Below are 20,891 nucleotides of genomic sequence, written 5' to 3'. Positions count from 1 at the left end.
GTTTAATTTTTCTTATTGATCTTTTAGGGTGATAAGTGAATAAGAAATTGGATAACAAGAAATACTAATATTAGCCAGGCAGTGGTGGTGCACGCCTTTAATCCCAGCACTCGGGAGGCAGGGGCAGGAGGATTTCTGACTTCCAGGAAAGCCTGGTCTACCGAGTGAGTTCCAGGACAGCCAGGGCTACACAGAGAAACCCTGTCTCAAAAAAACAACAACAAAAAAAGAAAGACTAATATTTAAATACATATATTTAACTTAGGAATAGTTATTTTTTTCTTAACCAGTACAAACTGAACCTAGACACAATGGAGTAATGACTGATGAGAACAAATGGAGCAAATGAGGGAAAACACAAAGAAATGAGAACATTGATGTTCAGCATCCACCAACTGTGATTATGCAAAAGATCAATGCAGCCTCTTAAGATGAAGGAGAGAGTATAGCAGGTCAGAAATGTAGATAATAGTGCATGAATGTTTTGGGTCGCCCTGGATTCAGGGGAGGTTCTTCTGGAAATATGAGAGCTGTGGATGTGTTGAACTCTCTGCTTGTGTCTGTACAGAATGAAAATCATGGAGGTGCTGGACCAGGCAATGAACACAGAAAAGAAAACTTCATGGCACAACACCAATGATGAATAGATGAATAGATGAAGTCACTGATATTATCACTCCCTATAAGGAAACAGTATCCAAAATCTTATATTCTTGTGAGATTTTTTAATTCATTTTTATAGTTGTGTCTACACAGATAATGAAATTAATCAACATGTGCAAAACCCAAAAGAGGGAAATGGAGCACCCAATGAATTTTGAAGCTATGACTTTATGATACTTCCAACAGAGTTTCCTGGGATTTATAGTTATGGTTTGGAAGATACTCAAAAGACAGATGGTACAAATGGACATTCTTCTGCCAAATCCTTAACTGTACAATAGAAGCTCACATCCAAAATTATTCAGGAACTCCTTCAATCCCTAAACTGACAATGTTTGGGGCAGTCCTGAAGAAAGAGGGATCAAGGCATTGGCTATCGTTAGGTGAAAGAGAATGAAATCTGGGGGCTTTAATGTGTATTCTCTATAGTATCTGATGAGAAAGTAGATTATAGCAGAGGAATTTCCAAAAATTTCAATTGTAGTGTGTAATAAGAAAATGATTCCTATTGCCATACTTCAGAAGTCCATTCTGTCATTCAGGACAATTTCCTTTACATTATGGCCACAGTAACTGTTTGGTCAAAAGAATAATGCCAACTGATTATAGCCTATTATAAAGAGAAACATCTTTAAACCATGGAGGTACTGAGAAGATGAAACAGAAATTTCTTTTCCTTTGGAGCAAAAGTCCAGCATAGACCACATAAAAATAAACTCATCTCAAAAATTGTGACAGAAGTGCATAGTTCTCATGCTGGTTACTGTGCATTTCTCAATACCACAGAATGACTGATGGAAGAACAATCAAGTTCCTTAGGAAATGCAGCACTCAGGATAATATAATGTTGACCCATGAGAAACAAGCAATAGTGACAGGCAATATAAATGAACATAATGTAAAATTATCAGAATATACTTTTATTTGCTAGCCATGTTATGAAGAATTCAATTTCATTAACTACCACAAAACTCCAATAAAGCAATTCTTTTTACCAACAAAATACTTTTATTGATTATTTGAGAGTGTTATATAATTTCCCCTAATCACAATCACTTTCCCATCTTTCCAGATCAACTCTTCTGCTTTTTATAAAAATATAAAATTTATAAATATTATAAAAAAAAAACAAGAAAAAAATGCTATGTCCAATTTGTGTTGTCCATATGCTCACTGCAGCCTTGTCAGCTCTCTTTAATAAACCAATACTTAATGTTTACCTCTTCTAGAATCAAAGGATAAGTAATGAGATATGTATAATGTCACTTAGGATATATGTATAGTTTCCTCAACAGGACAAAGTTTCCTTTATCTTTTCTAAGCTACAGCTGCCTTTGTTTTAACATATAATAAGTAGATCTTCCCTTCTTTAAATGCTCACTGAAAAATTTTACAGAAAAGTACGTATCTCAGTTCTAGGCCATGGGGGTCAAAATGCTTTAGCTAACTGTAGGTTTTTTTTGATTCTGTAATATTTTTGAAACTAGGTTGTATTTATTTCCTGATGCCACTTGCCAAACAAAAGTTTCTGGGCCCTTTGCCATTAAATCCTCCAAGAAAAATGCATCCTAGGCTACTCTGCAAAAGTGCTTCCTTATAGGCATTCACCAAACTTGCTAAATTCAAATTCTAAATATGAGCTTTGTTCGAGGTAGAGGTCTTTGGGTGATTAGTCTGTAATTTATCTTTGACAGGAAAAAATTTACTAAAAGCACAAAATATATTAGAATGATGGTTTAAGTGACAGGTTATATTCAGAGCTAGCACTTGTGAAATGTAACACCTCATGATCATACACAGACTTTTATACATACTCAAGTCAGGACTATTGGAAAGGGACGACTGGTGTGATGAAATCTCACAGACTGCATAACAATAAAATAATAGAGAAAATATAATATGCAAGCAGAATTGCAAGGTGACGGTTACTATATATGCTCATTGAGAGTTACTGCGGAAATGCTCAGAAGCTCTGGTGAAACTTTCTCTGGGATAACCATGCAATCCTTAGAATCCTAATGTGAATATGGTAGAAAGAAAGCAGTGAGTTACACAGCCCACCAGTGCAGTGCAAAGGGGGAAAATGGCCAGGACACTGTTCCTATTCCTGTGAGAGAAGGTGTCTGCAAACCATTCTTAAGTTGAGTAGGATCACTTGCAGTAACAGTTGATGCTTTGAATCAGCACTAGTTTGAACCTAGAATTCCCAGAAAGGGCTTTGTTTTACACAACCCTCATCTGCCACACAGGCACAATTAGCTGAACAATCAAGAACTGGGGCTGGTCGTGCTGTAAATTCTGGGTTGTGAAGAAGTTTAAACAGAGTGGGGAGAACAGCTGAGACCATAGAAACTACCAGATACAAGCAGTCTCCTTTCCATGTACTGACACTCTAGTACACCTAGAAAATGGCAGCAGGAGAAAATAGAAAGTACTCATAGTTGTAAAATTAGAAATTTGTATTTATGTGGTAGTGAATGTGTGGAGAGTTCATGAGACTTGAAAAGGAGCATTCAAAGGATAACCACACAATAGGTTTACTTTTCACATCATCCAATATCAATCAGGGGAGCATTAATCTGCAGACCACTCACACATATCTAGTAGCTGTTCATGATCTATGAACTGATAAGCACAAAATAGAATTTTACATACCAGTTATGGCCTCAAAAGATTCCATGCCATCTCTCACCCATGAGAGGAATGAGTGGCTGTGGCTGGACAGAAAGACTAGAATCCACCAAGTTTACCAGGTTTCACAGAGCAATCAGACACCATGACCAATGTGAGAATTGATAGTTGCACAGCATAAAGGAAGTCTACAAATATTTGGCTGTGCTTGAGGATCACACCATGTTTAATTGCATATAGAAAAAAAATTCTGAGCTTCATTTGTAACAACCAAAGAACTTCTAGGTCTGTGTCATCTGGCTGGAATGACACACCTTTAATCCAACTGGCTGGAATACAGACAAACTCTTAGTACATACTTTTAATTTCAGCAGTGAAGTTAAATTTAGTTTGTAGAAGAAAGCAGCCATGTTTGAAAGTTATGTCTGACTAAGGGGCAAAGTGATGAATCAGAGAAATATTAGACAAGATGAGTCAGAGATGGGATATGTCCAACTCTCAGGAGAACAGCATAGGAAAGAGAAACTATATCATTCAGGCAGAAAAAGAGAGTGAGTCAGTTAGAGGTCAGTGCAATGAGTGCAGTGCAGTGGAGTTGAGTTCATAAGTGAGTTCATGTAGTGTAATGCAGGTCAGCTAAGGCAGTTGAATCATTAGGGTAAGGAGCAAGAATATTTGATCACATATCTAAACTTTGAGGCCAAGGATCACTGTCGCACGAGTAGCCAAAAGAGGCCAGATTGAATCAGTCACGTTGGAGAAAAGTAGAGCCAGAATTTCTGAGTTGAGCCCACCAGCCAGAGTTCAGACAGAAGTAGAAACAGTGAGCTCATTCAGCAATAAGCTTCTGAGATGACAATTACTTCAGATGAATAAAAGTTACTTTTAAGCTTTCTATAGCTTTACCTAGCTGGAGTTGTGTTTACTGAGAGGCCATGCCATTCACAGAGAGATGATTCCAGTGAACATATACCACTATTTCTGCGAGGCTGGCAGCAATTACTTATAATTATTGATAGGAAGATATATGATAAGAGCTGCTGTGGCATTTAAGACTCCTTAATTGCCAATGACTAAAAAGGATATGTACCACATGGTTCAAAATTTAGCATTTCTGTGTCTATTTGCTTCCACTGTAGTGAGGGAAATAAACATGTTAATGAAAAAACATAACAGTGACCAGTGTCCACCAGTTTGAGTCCACTTCTGTGTTCAAGTGTGTAAGGTCATTCTGACTAGTCTAGAAATGTGTGTTTGTTTTCATAGCCATAGAATTATGTACATAGAAGTACACTGTGGTTATTTACATTGAAATCCAATATTCCCACTGGTAAATATTCACTCTGCTTTATTTTTTGAAAAGTTAAGTGTATAATGCCAAGTATAATTTTTTAAAGACTTATTTTTATTGTGTGTTTATTGAACTGTAGTTTTCAAATTGAATAGCATTTCTTACCTGATCATAGTTTAGATCAACATAGAAACTAAAAACCAGTACCAGTGCTAAGGCTCAACTAATTTCTCTATTAACAGTTTAACATAGTCTTATGCTATTCATGGAACTAGACAACAAAAGCTGCCTCTTATATATCCAGCTCTTCAAAACAAACTGTCAAGTATTTTATGATCTTTCACTCCCATATATACACTGACATATCATCCAAAAATGAAATGTCCTTAGTAACACTTCAAAGCCAGCCAATCAGAATGATTAATTTTATACTGACTCAGGCATATTTTCACTCAAGAGAGGTTAGGTTGCATTCTTCAACTTCTTTGCTTCCAAAGATCTCACAATAACCACATCAGGACCATTTTTAGTGACCTCATGAGCCAGTTTATAAGAGATACTTACCTTCTTCCTTGCTCTGAAGACTGCCCAATGTAGCCAGGTCTGATATAGAGTGTTCCTAATTTTTCACACTATCATGTACTGACTCATGATAAAATCCCATGTCCATACTCAGTCTTATACATTTCCCTTTCCCTACATTCTTACAGGGCACATACATGCATCCAAGCAAAACATTCATGCACACACAATCAAAATAGATAATACATTAATCTTTTCAAAAATAAGTTTCCAGTTTTACATCATGGCCCATTTTATGGGCAAATGGCAAGTACACATAAGGCTTTGGAGATTTTAATAAAATACAGTTTTCTATGCATAGTCTGACCTGACAGAAAGCTGTCACATCTTCCAGGTTGATTTCACAGGCACAAGATTAATCTAATGTTTATGGTGTTCCTGGAAATACGCATTGTTATGATTGAAGATTACAGGCTCTTTTGTTAACAACAGATGAATTATTACCTTGTTTCTTGGTACAGAGTACAATATGAAATACTAATGTGCTGAATAAGTATAAAAAGAAATTTAAGTTACTTATGGGGAGCTTACAGAAGGCGGCTATCATCCTTGTAGCCATCTTGAGCCATATACCCTGACAAGAGACTTGTTTACAATAGCCTACAACAGCTAAGCACACTCTGATAACATCTTGTTTTAGATACCCAGGATTTTCCCTTGGGTGTGTGAGACTTAAAGGTGTGTGACTCAACAGTTACTAAATTATAATTAAATTTAAAATCAATTCTAATTTTATTTAAAACTCTATATATTTCCACTTCTTATATTGATGAATCTATTATAATAAATTTTATAATGAACTCAAGTAGAGGAGATAACATGAAAGATACATAAAAAGGAACCGGAAACATGTGAAAAGGAAAACATTGTCCAAACAGAAATAAAGAACTATATGTGATCACAAAACTAGCTGAGTGACAGATTCCTGATCCTCCATGGACAAAAATGTGTTTTCCTTTAGCCACTGCAATAAACAGTGAGGGAAGGCATGTACCATGTTATATTGAACATTAGAGTATGGCTAAACCAGGGGAGATAACTCAAGAATATCTGGTTTTACCCTGGTAATCATATATGACTTCCCTTTAAGGATACCTCCCTGATTTAAAACTGGAGGTTTTAAACCAGTTATTATATCAGGGTTCATTCAATACACACACATTTACTGCCTCTCTAACCTAAAAATGTCCCCACATTTAAGAATAAATTTTACTCTAGACAGATTCTATAAATACTATGCACATTCCCATGTTTGTGTGCTTCTTATATTTCTGTTCCAATACTTACTATGATGTGAAAGCATGAAAAGTTCACACTCTTCGTGAAGATAATCCTACAGATATTGTAAAGTAAAGGTAGATATCACATCTACTTCTTACCACAGTTCCTCAACACATTCACAGATAGGCTGTCTCACCCACAGTCACACTCAGTGTGGGACTTATTGCACAACAAGAACCAATAGGAACAGGCACAGGCTAGGAACAGTTCTAAATTTCTCAATGGAGCCAACTCCATTGGTTATGGGGTTATACTTGTGCTTTTGGTTTCGGTTCTATAGATGTGTTTCTACACCAGATTCCCATTACCACACAAGAATATTTTTTCAGGCCTGTTTTCTTTGCTGGCTCTGCAGCATGCTAAAATATAAAGTACTCACTTGGCTCCTTGCCTCTGCAGTATTGTGGGTGTACTCCACAGATCCAGACTTCATAATAACAAGCACTGTGGGAGGGAGGCAGCTCACGCCTGTAATAAAAGTCTGTGACTCTTACCTCACCTTCCTCCAGGATGACAATTTCTATTTCATCTGCAGTGGCAATGACAGGACTGGCTTTGGGAGACAAAATCATTCTTGACAGTTTGTCTACTTCCTGATTTAAACAGATCCTTAAGGGTTTCTTGTTAATATCTCCAAAAGGATAATGTCTTATGAGGAGGTGATAAGTTTTCATGGTCACTGCAGGCTGACTTGGTCTCCTGTAGAAGGTGGTAAAAATATCTGATATATTCATGAAAAATTCAGAAAAGTCTCTGTATCATTAGATCGAGGATTTAGTGATATCTTCTAACATAAATGCACTTAAGTATATTGTTTGTTTGTTTGTTTGCCTTTTAAGATTTAGAAAGTTTTCTACTTAAATTCCTCTGTGTATTTTATACATACACTTCATTTTAGTCAAGTCCACTCCTCTCTGTATTTTCATCTTCCCAATTTTATTCTTACCCCACCACCACTATTCTCTCCAAATTATATGTGATTCTTCAAAGAGAAAACATAGCAAAGCAAAACATGGCAACAAACAAATCAACAACAATAACAATTATTAATATTGATGCTACTATTACTACTGCTAGAATGCATTGAGCCTCCATAGTATTACCAGTATGCACCTATCGCAGGGGCATCTATGAATGCATGGCTAACTTTGAGCCACATGTACTTATAAGTGAAAACACTGCCAGGTACAGGTTTAATCTTGTGAACTAGGCCTTCATTTCATTCACGAAGAGGTTGGTTATTGTCATGATGTTCATGACACTACTGCACCAAGCTTGTTGCTATAGCTCTCAGGGTTCATATCTGGGTAAGATTTTTGATAACTTCTAGCACTGTGAAAACTATCCCCTAGGAACAAAGCTTCATGATATTTTCTGCTGACTTTTCCATGGTCTATGACCCAAATAATTTGGTATCTTCACCATGAGCCAAACATTGTAGGCTGTATACATTAATCTTGATTGTTGTCAATTTATCTCTTAACTTTAAATGTCCACCACTCTGCCACAGTTTAACATTCTCAACAACGGAAAAAATCAAATGGATATGAATATCTAATGAAATAAGAACAAAAGTAAAAATTTTGTGGGCTCCTGTTATAATAGAAGATCATTAAAGAATTTAGCATAATTCAGATTAAATTTATGATAATAGCAGGCTCTTCAGAGTCAGATAAAAGTTAGTTAGCTAAAAGTTAGATAAAGGTTACATGTTTCATGTTAGATAATATATTTTTAAGCTTCATGTGGTAATTAGTTAAGGAAAAGCATTATATTAGGTTGGACCAAGAAATTTGTTTAATATAATCTCAGGGGGTACATTGTACATCAATGTTTTAATCTTTTACACCCATGCTAATGACAAGTCCTTTCATGAAGACCATCCATATGTGATGTAGAGTTTGGTATTTGCTCTAAAGTTACTACATTCTTCTACATGATGGCCAGAACTACTTAGTCTGTTAATATTTTCAACGTTTTTGGAATTATTTGTTTAAAATGCTGTGTTTATTCTGCCCACAAATGTCTGTGTTTCATCAGAACAGTATTCCATCAGAATGCTTGGGCTATTTTAGTGTCCTCCTTTAGATAAGTAGATAGTGGCTTGTTTTCTGACATACCCATGGGTTATTTTGTATTTCATAGACTTAATATTTGCTACTTTGTAAAAAATGTTCCTTAGAAAGAAACAATCCTGCATGTGCTGGAAAGGATCTGAATTAGCAAATCACCATGAACTATAGAGAACCAGGCATTGATGTTTGCCCATAATTCCAGCATGTGAAGAGCAAGAAAAAGAGAATTACATTGTAAGTCTATCTTTTCTTATATAACAATATTGATCTTAGCCTGGGCTACCTAACAAGACCTTACCTCAAAGAATAAAAAAAAATTAAAAAAAATTAAAGGAAGAAAGAAAAAATTAAAGGAGAAAAATGTTATACAGACAATATAAGAATTAGCCATTTAAAAAAAAACTTTGTCATCTGCAGACTCCCTTCCTGCCCTGCAGTGACTCTGATTAACATACAGTGAAGACACAGCTAATGTCCATGGCTTCTGATTTCCTCTTCCATGTCCAGATTTTGGACAGGACTCAGGGACTCTCAGTTTATCAGTATAAAGTCAGTATCACATCACTCATTTCCACAGGCCCTTGGGGACTTCAGGGAGGCATTGTGAGGACACAGACACAGGGTTCTTCACTTTACGACTGTCTTCCAAGCCTTCTGAATTGAATGCATGGATATCATATCCCTAGGCCAGAAGTCATATGAAACCTTTCTCCTTGCACTGTGCAATCTACTAACCACTTTTGGGAGCTCAGAAACTGTGCCTTTAGTGGCAAATTGGGGTAATTTTAAATACCACATCCAGGAATCTATCTAAATCTGTGGTTTTTCAAGCAGCTACTTATAGATACACCACATGACTCAGCTACGTTACTCTTCACAATAGGCTCAAAGGACTCTGTAACCTACAATAGAACCATGTTGCATCCATGCTCATTCCCACTCTGTTCACAATATCTAGGAAATGGAAATAGCCAGGATGTCCAGCAACTGACGAGTGGATAATAGAAATATGGTGTATATACCCAAGGGAATCATATTCACTCATAAATAAAAATGGAAAATGAATAAAAATAGAAAAAAATATTGTTACATAAGCAAGCCCAGAAAGATAAACAGGGATTTTTTTCATATGCATATTCAAGCTTCTAATTTTTACATAAGTATATTTTTATGGAGCTAAGTATGCCTCAAAGCTGGGAAACTAAAAAAGAAATTTAGGAAAGTTGGGGAAATGGAGGCTTTAAAGATGTGGATCTAAAATTCTGCCTGCATCCTTTGCCCCCGTGCCACTTGCCAGTTTCTCTCAAAAGCTGCCTGGCTCCAATCTAACTTCCACATGTCTTTTTCATAGACACAGATTCTCACTCTTTCCGACTCTTAGTTCTCCTATCAAGCCTCAATGCTTCTTGCCTTAAACTTTTCTTCAAAGTTTGCCTTTTTCTCCTTCTCTACATTTAAGATTTCTAAGAAAAACAAAGGGGGAATACAGAACCTCTCTGTCAGAGGACACAGATGCCACATGGCAGAACAAGGCCCCTCCCCCCCACTACTTCTAAGCCACCCATTACTGCTCCTTCTCCCCAACAGGAGGACCTGCAACAACAAACATTCCTGTTTTTCAACCAAAAATTTTAAACATTTCTTTTTCTCCCTAACAGGAACACATAAAACAAAAATGCTTGTGCTTTTCAACCAAAAATTTTGGGTTTTTTTGTTTGTTTTTGTTTTAATGCTTCCTTTTCTCTCTAACACTCATGATATATGTCCAACATTTTTTTCAACTTTTGAGATTTCTTCAAGGTTCAAAAGCCATCTAATTTACTTCCACAGGTTAAGTCAGCATGCTGATCACCATTTCATGAGTCTTAATTAACAACTAATTTCTTTTACAGACAAACTGTTGCTACCAATCCCAGACACATAGTTAACATTGTTTTACTCCCTCAGCCATCCAGAAACAGACTCAAAGATATCTTCTGGGACTAAAATTTCCTCAAACACCTTTGCCTTTCTAGGATCTTAACAACAGACCATGATGTGCTTGTTCCCAAGCAGTTTAGTGCTCCAGCCTTTACAGACATCTCTCTGCCAGAGATGCTGCTACCTGCTGTGATTATTCTACAGGTATACCCACAGATCCAACAGAGTCCACACCATCTTCTGGAACCTGCCTGAAGCTGCTTTTCCCCAGCCACCTCATCTGACTGCAGACTCCAGAGACACACTGAGATCCAGAGACAGCACCACCTCCTGGAACCTGCCAAGCTGCCTTCTTCCAGCCACCTCATCTGACTGAAGACCCCAGAGCATGCTGAGATCCAGAGACAAACAACACCAGACTCCAGAGATACATGCCTAAACCCAGAGACACTTACCACAGAAGACAGATCCAGACCTCCCAGCTGCAGATGAACTAGTCCCATAGCTAAAGTTACATGCTAGTGAGGAAAACATAATGCCTGTTTAGATTAATCAGATGTCATTACCCTCAAACTGTACAACCTATATTTAATTGATTCAATGATTCCCTGCCTTTCAAACCCTACCCTCAATTCCCATTACCCTTGGTTTAATTATGCTACACCATCCGGCATTCATAGTGTCTTCTTTTAACCCTCTTATCCAAAATTTTCACTAAAGAGTGAGATTTGGCCCATAAAGAGATGGTTTGGTCTTCCCAGTAGAGCACTGGGTTTGAGGTAACCAGAGACCCAACAGGACATTGCCTGTCAGGGACAGCAAGTACCTCCCCATGCTCCAGGATTCCAGACCACTCCATGCAGTTCATATCTCTCCTTAACCTACACCTTACAGACTACAGATGATGCAGAGTCACCCCCCTCTTTTTATGAAAAAAAAAGAGAGTGGGATGTTGGGCCTTGGACAAGGTAACTCCATTTAACCTGCACCATCAGTCACGTGACACATGGGTAGACAGTGTGATTAGCAGGTCTCCGCCCCCAGAGATTAAATATTAGTGAGTTATCTAAAGGCCGGAGGGCATAGCTAATTAAGTTATTCCCTCCCCTTTCCCCCTCCCTATAAAAGGCAAAGGAGCCTGGCTTTTGGTGGAGAGTTGTAACCATCTACACCCACTCACCATGCCATGAACAATAAAAGTTTTGGAAAACCAGACTCCACATGTTGCCTGGTCCTGCTGCCGCCAGGTTCCCAGCCTTTGGAACCCTGAGCCTTCAGCCCGCCTGCAGCAGCTGAGTGAATGTGGGACCTTCCATCGCAGCATGGAAAGCCTGCCTGAGACACCGACAGCAAACTCCACCCTGCCAGACATTTTCCCACAGTAGTATAGCTTTATAATAGGAATAGAAGTAAAATTAGTTTAAAAGAAATTCTGAAGTGGCATTGTCTATTTGGGATTATTTCATATTAACTATGTAGTGCTAGAAAAATGATAAGAAGATTGATGAGATGGCTTAGTGGGTTAAAGCACTTGCTGCTAACTGAGTTCAATCTCTGTGATCAACATGGTCAACAGCGAGAACTGACTTCTGAAAGCTGTCTCCTGACCTCTACACATGTGCCACTCATGTGTGTTTGTATATGTGTGTGCAAATCTGAGAAGAAAAGCATAACCATTTTTTGTGAAAAGATGTATTTTTTATTTCATATGCCCTTGCCTGCAGTGTCCACAGAGGCCAGAAGGGGCTGTCAGATGCCCTGAGACTGGAACTGCATATGATTGTGAGCCACTATGCGTGTGCAGAAAATTAAACATGAGTAAATGCAAGAGCAGTAAGTTCTTTTAACCGCTGACACATTTCTCCAACCCCCCACCCCGATACTTTACATCAGTCATTCCCAGCCCTTGTAGTGCTGCAAAACTTTAATACTGTTCCTCATGCTGTAGTGACTCCCAACTATAAAATTATTTTTTTGCTACTTCATAACTCTAACTTTGTTTCTGATATGAATCATAACATAACTTTCTGATATAAAGGATATCTGATATGTGACTCCTGTGTGGTCACAATCCATACATTTAGAACCTGCTGGATTCAGCATGACTGCATAAGGGAAGGTGTGACACAGATCTTGCCACTGGAACACTGCGAGGCCATTGATGCTCATGATTGCCTCATGTGCTGATGGATGCTGTTGCCCCAAAGTTGACCTGCGGTTTTCCTACTCTACTTTCAATCTTTCTTTCTGGAGAATATACTTCCCGCATTACTTGAAGCTAGTCACACTATAATAATTGAAACAGATGGAGTTTTCAGGAATGAGTATTTGGAGATGGCCATGAGGCTGTAGAGGATGAGGAAAAGATCTTCTGCTTTGTATTTAGGGGCATTGGAAAGGATCTAGACAATATAACCACAAAGCACACAGTCCTTTGTAGAAATGGTTCATTGGCCTTAAATTTGGAATCATGAGGAGACACAAGTACCCTCCTGTCCAATGACTGCTACATTATGTAGCCAGGGTGAACTTGGGGACATCAAGGATAGAGAGGTAAAGTTGCCTACAGAAGAAAAGGCATGGATAGGAAAAATAGTACTTTATATATGACTTAGGAATAAATAATATTAGAAGGAGAGTCATAAGGCTAAGTGGTTGCTAGGATAGGGAAATTACGATTACAGAATTAAAAGATAATGTAGAAACATATAAGATGTTTGTAACTTGGTTCTCCTAGTTATTTGAAGAATTGGAGATGATAATGCCTGGAAAGATATCAGAGAGAGCTAACTGCTTTTCTTGCATACATTTTAAAACATTGTAAGGAATCATTATAATTTTAGTAGTCTGTCATTTTTCTGTTCTTAAGTCAAAATAGTTACTAAGGACTGCTGTTTATTGTACCAGAAATCTGCAAGAGCTGTGCCCAACTACCTGTGAAGAGCAGGCTGTTTAAACCTATAGGGAAACATACTTTTGCTTTGTGTTTAGTTTCTGTTCTAAGTAAACAGAGGTTGTGACTATCCACAAGGGATTCATAGAATTTATGTAAGTTTAAGAAAATTTGAAGATTACTAACAATGATCAAAGCCTTGATGATATAGCTTTAGTAAATTAAAGACTGGTTTCAGGCTCTCTAGGTGGGAGAAGGGTAAAGCATGAGAATGGAGAAAGCAAAAGAATGAAGAAAGGAGAAAAAAAGAATGATGAGAATCTTCAGGGGACAGAGAGAGTACCTGAACTGACAGCTTGCATCAACTATTGACTCTTTATCATACTGAATCATTATTACCTTTCTCAGGAATACTCCTCATGCTTAGGCTAGACCTTGGCAAGAACCCTTAGTTTAAAGAGAGATAGCTCAGCAATATATATGCTGAAATATGTTGTATCAATAAGTTAATAAAAATGAAATTGGTATATCATTTCATGAAGTTTAATCATGTATGAGTAGGTTCACAATTTAAACTTGAATAACCATATTAATTTGTGGAAGAAAATAGAGAAACATAATTAAAGTTCAGGATTGAAAAGACACATAAAGGATAAGATTAATCGAATATATTACATTATGTTTTAAAAACAACTCTACACTCTAAATATCATTGACAAACCCTAATCTTGAAAAGATTTCAGACTCTACATAATAGACAAATAATTTGTATTTATATATATAAAACACAAATATATATACATATATATTCAAACTCATATGTTTTTATATAATTATTTAACATGCAAATATTTTCAATTTAAATATACTCAATTCAACTATACTGAAATTTATTTTTATTTTAATATATCAAATATTATGCTATGTATTTTTGTTTATATGCTATGTATATACTTTTTGTTTATGTATATACTGATATATTTACTGTATGTATTATACTTGATAACTTGATAATACATAAACTTGATAATACATACAGTAAATATATCAGTATATACATAAACATAAAGTATATACATAGCATATAAACAAAAATACATAGCATAATATTTGATATATTAAAATAAATATTTAGAAGAGTAAAACCCATACTTTCTTAATTTCTATAATGATGATCATCTTTTCCATACCTGTTATTTTTATCATCATCTTCTCCATCACCATCTTTATTATCAACATCATTATTTTTATTAAAACATTTATTTTCCACAGCATGAAGTTTAGATATTGCATTTGGCCAAAGAAACTAACAAGAATAGGACCCAAGAACAATGTACTTTAAATCTCTTCACAATCCCATACCACCTATCAGACATTTCAGTTAATTAAGTAAGTACCTATTTATTTATGTGCTACTTTGTGGATGCATGTGTCGGTGCAATGCCATGTATGTAAAAATCAGAGCACAGCTTTGGACTTTGTTCTCTCCATCCCCCTTTTATGACATTTCTGGAGAATGTACTCAGGTGGTTAGTTATTCACAGCAACTACTAGACCCAGTAAAACATCTTGACAACCCTTAAGATACTAAAAATAAAAATGAAAGAAGACAAAGGCCTAATGAGATGAATCAATGTGTGAAGGCACGTGCCCCCAAGTATGCAAACCTGAGATTAATCCCTAGGACATATATGGTGGAAGGAAAGAACTGGCTCCTCCAAGTTGTCCTTTGACCTCCAGATGTGTGCTGCTGTATGTATATAACTCCCAAGAAATAAATATAACACAATACTTTTTAAAAGGGTCAAGATACATATTTTTTACAATTCATTATCTGTGAAACAGCTAAGGACCATTTAGAAATACACTGTGAGTAAATTGATTTAGAATTTCAAGGAAAGAGTAAGGAGTTTGATGGTGAAGAAGATCTTGGAGAGAGTGCTCAGAAGTATCTAAGCTCCATTTCACTAGGTAAAACTGAGATACACATGTCTACTGACCCAACACAGGGTATTCTAATCAATAGGCTTCCTGTAGAAGGTAGTCCTCAACCTGTGGGCAAAAACCTATTTGAGGGTTGAATTACCCTTTCAAAGGTGGTAACTGAGACCATCAGAAAATGCAGATATTTGCATTATGATTCATAAAAGTAGAAAAGTTAGTTATTAAGCAGCAATGTGGTCCTAAACTGAAATCAGACACTGGTTTGCTACTATCACAAGATACATGAAAATATGGCCATACCATATTTTGAAGGCAGGACAGATTTTAGGTCAAAGTTTTTATGGTTGGGTTGGTGTTTGCATTTCTCATTTAGTACCTGGGACAAAGGACATTGGAAGCTACACATAGGTGAATGATTCACGTAGGCACAAGTTTGTCTTCTGTTCAGTGAGTTGTATGTGTGTTGACAGTGCAGAAAACAACCCAATGTCTAAGCAAAATCTTGGGATGTTTGGGATTTCCATGGGACTGGCGTGGCCAAAATTTAATTGAATGCAACCCACTCCAGATACTAGAAGCCTCATTTGTGTAAAAGAGGTTGGCAGTTGGGAATCCTTCCTCCAATAATTAGAATTCATGAGAATCTCCATATATATATATATATATATATATATATATATATATATATGTATATATATATATATACATGTATATATATATACATATATATATACATATCTCCATATATATATATATATATATATATATATATATATATATCCACTGCTCTATGTTTCAATACCACCCCTCAAATGTCTCTCAGTTCCAGTTGTCTCTCCCCATATTTACTTGCTCATTCCTATATCACCAAAACTACTTGATTCTCCCATTCATGTTGTCACTTGTACTCAGTTCACCCATGAAATCTATTCTACTTCCCCATGCCAAGGAGATGCATGTGCCCCTCTTAGTCCATTACTCTATAACTATTGTCTCTAGTTTTATGGATTGTACGTTGCTTATCATTTATTTAATAGCTAATATCTACATATGAGAAAATGCATACCACATTTTTTCTGTCTTTCAGTTACCTCACACAAAATTATTTTTTTCTATGTTTATCCACTTTCCTGAAAATTTCATGATGTCATATTTTTTCTAGCTTCTTTTGATTCCTAATTTGTTTCACATGATCTACCCCAGTCTCACTCATCTCCCTATCCCCTTGTAGATGCCTTCCACCTTTCCAATGCCACCAGTACAATAAAATGAAAATAAAACAAAACAGAACATAGCACAGAAGATATCTAATCATGAAACCTGTAATATGTCATACTGTGTCCCACAGTATATCCATCTTATCACACATCACCATTTGCAAGTGGTGATTGCAATGAGTCATTTGTCTAGGTTGAAGCCATCAATATTGGATCCTCACTAAGACTCCTCCTTGTTGTCCTGTTGCTGCCCTATGTGATGGAAATCCTATAGCTTTAGATGAGGAAAGCTGGCCCTTTCAAGTATTCTGGAAATCCACAGATGATTTAGATTTTGGGTTGGGCCAACTGAAAACCCTTGATCTGACACTGGGTCATAGTTAAGCTGTTTAACCAGTCTGCATTCTCATATCCAAAAGACCAGGGTGAGCTCTCCAGCACTTCTCTGTGGGACCATGAAAGGACAGCTTAGTTTCTGATGGAGCACTGGCTAGAGATGGCCAGAGATCTTGTAAGGGACAGCATACATTTCACCACGCTCTCAGACTCCAAGCTCCTGACATGTGGGCAAAGACCTCCATTGATTCATGCCTTTCAGTCACATGGGGCGATGCCCCTATGCCCCCTCCCAAAGAGAAGTTTGTGTCACCTAGCATAGGTAGAGGGTGTGACTACAGGCCTCAGCCTCAAGAGATCTCCATATTAATGAGATACCTAAAGGCCAAGGGGTATATCTAATTAAGCATTCCTTTTCAGACCCTCCTCTTCCCTATTTAAGTATGGCCTGCCCTGAAAATGAGGAGGGGGTACAACTACATCACTTTCTGTCATGACCATAAACCTTTTAAAACCATGGACTTCCCTGTATCTTTGGGGTTCCACTGTGAGAAACCATAGAGAAGGCCTTTAACTACCGAGCAGCTGCTTAATCTACTTCTAAAAAGACTTCTCTACTTTCTTGCTGCAAGGGCTGCCAACTCAAGCATGCTAGCCAACCCAGCAAAGCAAGTCTGGCTAACCAAGAGTCTCTCACCCAGTGGGGCAATGCCAGAGCTTTCCCTCTTGTACCTCTAGGCTACAGGCTGGTCCATCCCATATGCCCTCATGTCTCATTTCTTCTGTGTGTCCGGGAGCCCAAGCACAGAGACCACAAGTCTCCTAGTCAGCACTTTTGGTCCTGAGACCACCACTCAGGAGCTCTATCTTCTCAAGACTTCAGGCTGAGACCTCTCCATGCCTGGACAAAGCAAAATATATGATTTAAATATGTAAAAAAGATTAAGGGATGGTTTTGCTTATCCAGACCAAACTGAGTCTGGGCAGAACAGAGTAGTAGTTGATGAGAACAAAGGGTGCAAAAGTTGGAAAACAGAGAGATATGAGGATAGTGACCATCAACAGGCACCAACTGTGATTATGTGAAAGACTAATGCAACCTTGTAAGATGGAGGAGAGACTATAAAAGGCCAGAAAGGAAGACACTAGGGACAGTATGTTTTGGGTGGCTCTGGATTCTGGAGAGTTTCTGTTGGAAACCTGAGAGCTGTGGATATGTTGAACCCTCTTTTTATGTCTGTACAGAATGACAATCATGGAGCCACTGGACCAGGCCATGAGCACAGAAAAAACGATTTCAGGGCACATCACTAATGCTACATAAAGTGTTTCATTCATTTCACCACGGTTGACAACGGAGCAGTATTCAAAATTTAGCTTTCTTGTCATGTTTTTGCTATTCCTTTTGAGAAATATTTCCCTAAAGAAAATGAAATGGATAAACATGGACAAGACCCAGAGAAGGGAAATGGAGCAGCCAATGTACTTTGCAACTTTGGCTTTTTGATCATTACAGCAGGATTCTCTGTGACTGATGGTGATGGCCTGGAAGACACTCAAAAAACAGGTGGTGCCAATGGACACACTCCGGCCTACTCTTTGAATGTACAAAGTTAATCTGCATCCAAAGTCATTTAAAAACTGCTTCAGTCCAAAGGCTGCCATTGTGTGGGGCACTCCTGTAAAAAGAACTATCAAGGCATTGGCTCCCCAGAGGTGCATGAGCATCAAATCTGTGTGTTTTAACCTGTGTTTTGTATAGCAGACTAGATATTGTATAAGAAGAGAGAAATTTCCCAAAATTCCAGTTATAGTTTGTAATAAAAAAATGATTTTGATTGTCAGATTCCATAAGTTTATTTTATGGTTGGACATGATTCTCTTTACCTTTGGGCCACACCCATTTTCTGATCAAGATGATTGCAAAGTTTTAATGATCTGAAGAAGTACTAAGAGACTAAATCAGAAGGGTTGTTTGAGCTCAGGAATAAAATGTCAGCATAGACTAGTCTCTGTTGTCTAATAAAAACTTCTGAAAGTTTCATACAATAGCAATTATTAATTACAATGTGTCCTATTGTAAGATTACTGAAGACTTGAGAACACACATATTGATTGGAAATATGCCTTCATGGTGATAAAATATGAAGCATCATTGGCAAGATTACTAGGTTTAGAGAAAGCAACGAAAAAAGAATGCCAGTACTAAAAACTATAAACCAAGAATACAAAAACATACTTTTATTTTCTAGTAGTATATAAAAGAAATCAATTTTAATGACAACTAAAAACCTCAAAAATATCAATTCTTAAGCGACATCTCACCAAATATTAAATTGGGTGTAATAGAAAATTAATATCATTTATTATATCTCTATGGTCAGGATATAAAAAATTGATTAATCACATTAAACATGCACAAATAATGGTTGGTACAATATAGAACTAATTAAGTTAAGACATAAGTCATACCACATGGACACACATGCATGTGTGAACACTCAGGACTGTGTTATTAGAGAGATGAGGATATCCAGTGTGATGAAATCTCACAGAACTCTCAACCGAACAGAAATAGAGGGAAAAATGTCAAATGAAATTTGATGGAGAAGAACAAAATCTGCTGGATGATACCTTCTGAGGAAACACTGTGTGTCTTTATTAGAACTGTATGTGGATTATCATGCACCACTCAAGAGACTACAGTGGAAATGGTGGTAAAGAAGGCCCATCAGTGCAGTAATCTGGGAGGAAATCCTCAGGATGCCACATTTTATTCCTGTGAATCAAGTAGTGAGAAAATTCTGTTTTATGTCATGAGAGAATCCATTACAGAATCTATGGTAACATCTGAATCAAAAACTCCAGTGGAAAAATATTGCTTTACACTCTCCTCTGCTATGCAGGGGCAGTGAGCTTGACAATCAAGAACAGAGACAGAATTGGCACTGAAGCTTGGAACTTAAAGAAGATAAAACACAGAAATGAAATGAACTGTTCTCTTAGGTACTACCAGATACTTACTGTCTCCCCTTGACCCTGTGCTGGCATTGAAGAACACCCAATTCCATGGGTTCTGACATACAGAAAAACATATTGTACACATATGCCATTTTAAAAATAACTTTTCATTCTAACATAAAGATTAATTTCATAGGCTAATATCAAATGGTATTGCTATTGAGCTCTTAAAAAACTGCTGTCTTCTCAGTGTGGTTTGAACTGACAGAAAGCTGTCCTATGACCTGTAGGAGGAATGTCAAACCTCATTGATAAAGTGGTAGACACTTATTCATGAGCAGTGGCAAAAAGCAAGTGGGGCAAGGCCAGATGTGGAGGCAACTTCTGCATGAGGGCCAAATTGAAGCCTGCCTGAGAGTCTAGAGATTGGCAATGTAGACAATGACATTCAATCTAGAGCTGCCACTTGCAGGACAGGCTTGAATGGCACCAAGAGACATAGGTGGAGGGTATAAAAGTTGCTCTCCAAGGATTAATAAACAGGCTTCCTTCTGCATCTTACCTGCTCCTGAAGTATCCACCATTGATTCCATTATTCATTCCCAACCCCCAAGGGTGAGTACAGTTGGGCAGCAGCTGATCCAGATGTAGAGCAATATCATCCCAACTTGATTTGAGGATCAAAAGGTGGACTTGATACTTAAAACACCACTAGAAATGTGGATTATTGTCACTACAAAAGTAAAGGGTATAGGAGAAAGTGCAGATGAATTAATAATACTATTATCCCATACAAAATGTAACATGAAATACAAACATATATATAACAACCAATAGCATGCGATGAAAATTAACTTACTAAAACATTTCCTTTAAAATTCAACATGCATTTCCTTTTTAAAATGTATTTTTCTTATGATGGGCTTTCTCTTACTTTGTATCTCTAGCTATTCTGGAACTTATTACACAGAACAGGTTGTCCTCAAAATCAATGAGATCTGCCTGCCCCTGCCTCTGAAATGATGAGGTTGAATGTTTTCAACACCCATCTGGCTTGTTTGATAATTCCTATGTTGATGATGCTGTTATAATGAAAT

General features: G+C 37.2%; 1 protein-coding gene and 1 pseudogene across 1 annotated transcript; both read right to left on the bottom strand.

The window, feature by feature from the left end:
- Window positions 1–271: 271 nt before the first annotated feature.
- On the bottom strand, window positions 272–1,202 carry LOC143440643 (vomeronasal type-1 receptor 2-like; annotated as a pseudogene).
- A 3,165-nt stretch (window positions 1,203–4,367) lies between these two features.
- Window positions 4,368–18,708, bottom strand: LOC143440567 (vomeronasal type-1 receptor 4-like). Its single transcript, XM_076927392.1, has 4 exons — window positions 17,787–18,708; window positions 15,537–15,552; window positions 6,943–7,147; window positions 4,368–4,427 (listed from the first exon to the last, which is right to left on the bottom strand). The coding sequence occupies exons 1-4, from the start codon at window positions 18,706–18,708 to the stop codon at window positions 4,368–4,370; spliced, it is 1,203 nt and encodes a 400-aa protein (XP_076783507.1).
- Between the last annotated feature and the right edge of the window lie 2,183 nt (window positions 18,709–20,891).

This window comes from Arvicanthis niloticus, chromosome 30 (genome assembly GCF_011762505.2).
Source record: "Arvicanthis niloticus isolate mArvNil1 chromosome 30, mArvNil1.pat.X, whole genome shotgun sequence".
NCBI classification, from domain to species: domain Eukaryota; kingdom Metazoa; phylum Chordata; class Mammalia; order Rodentia; family Muridae; genus Arvicanthis; species Arvicanthis niloticus.
Note: the sequence above shows the minus strand (reverse complement) of the source record. Positions and strands in the feature narration are given on the sequence as shown.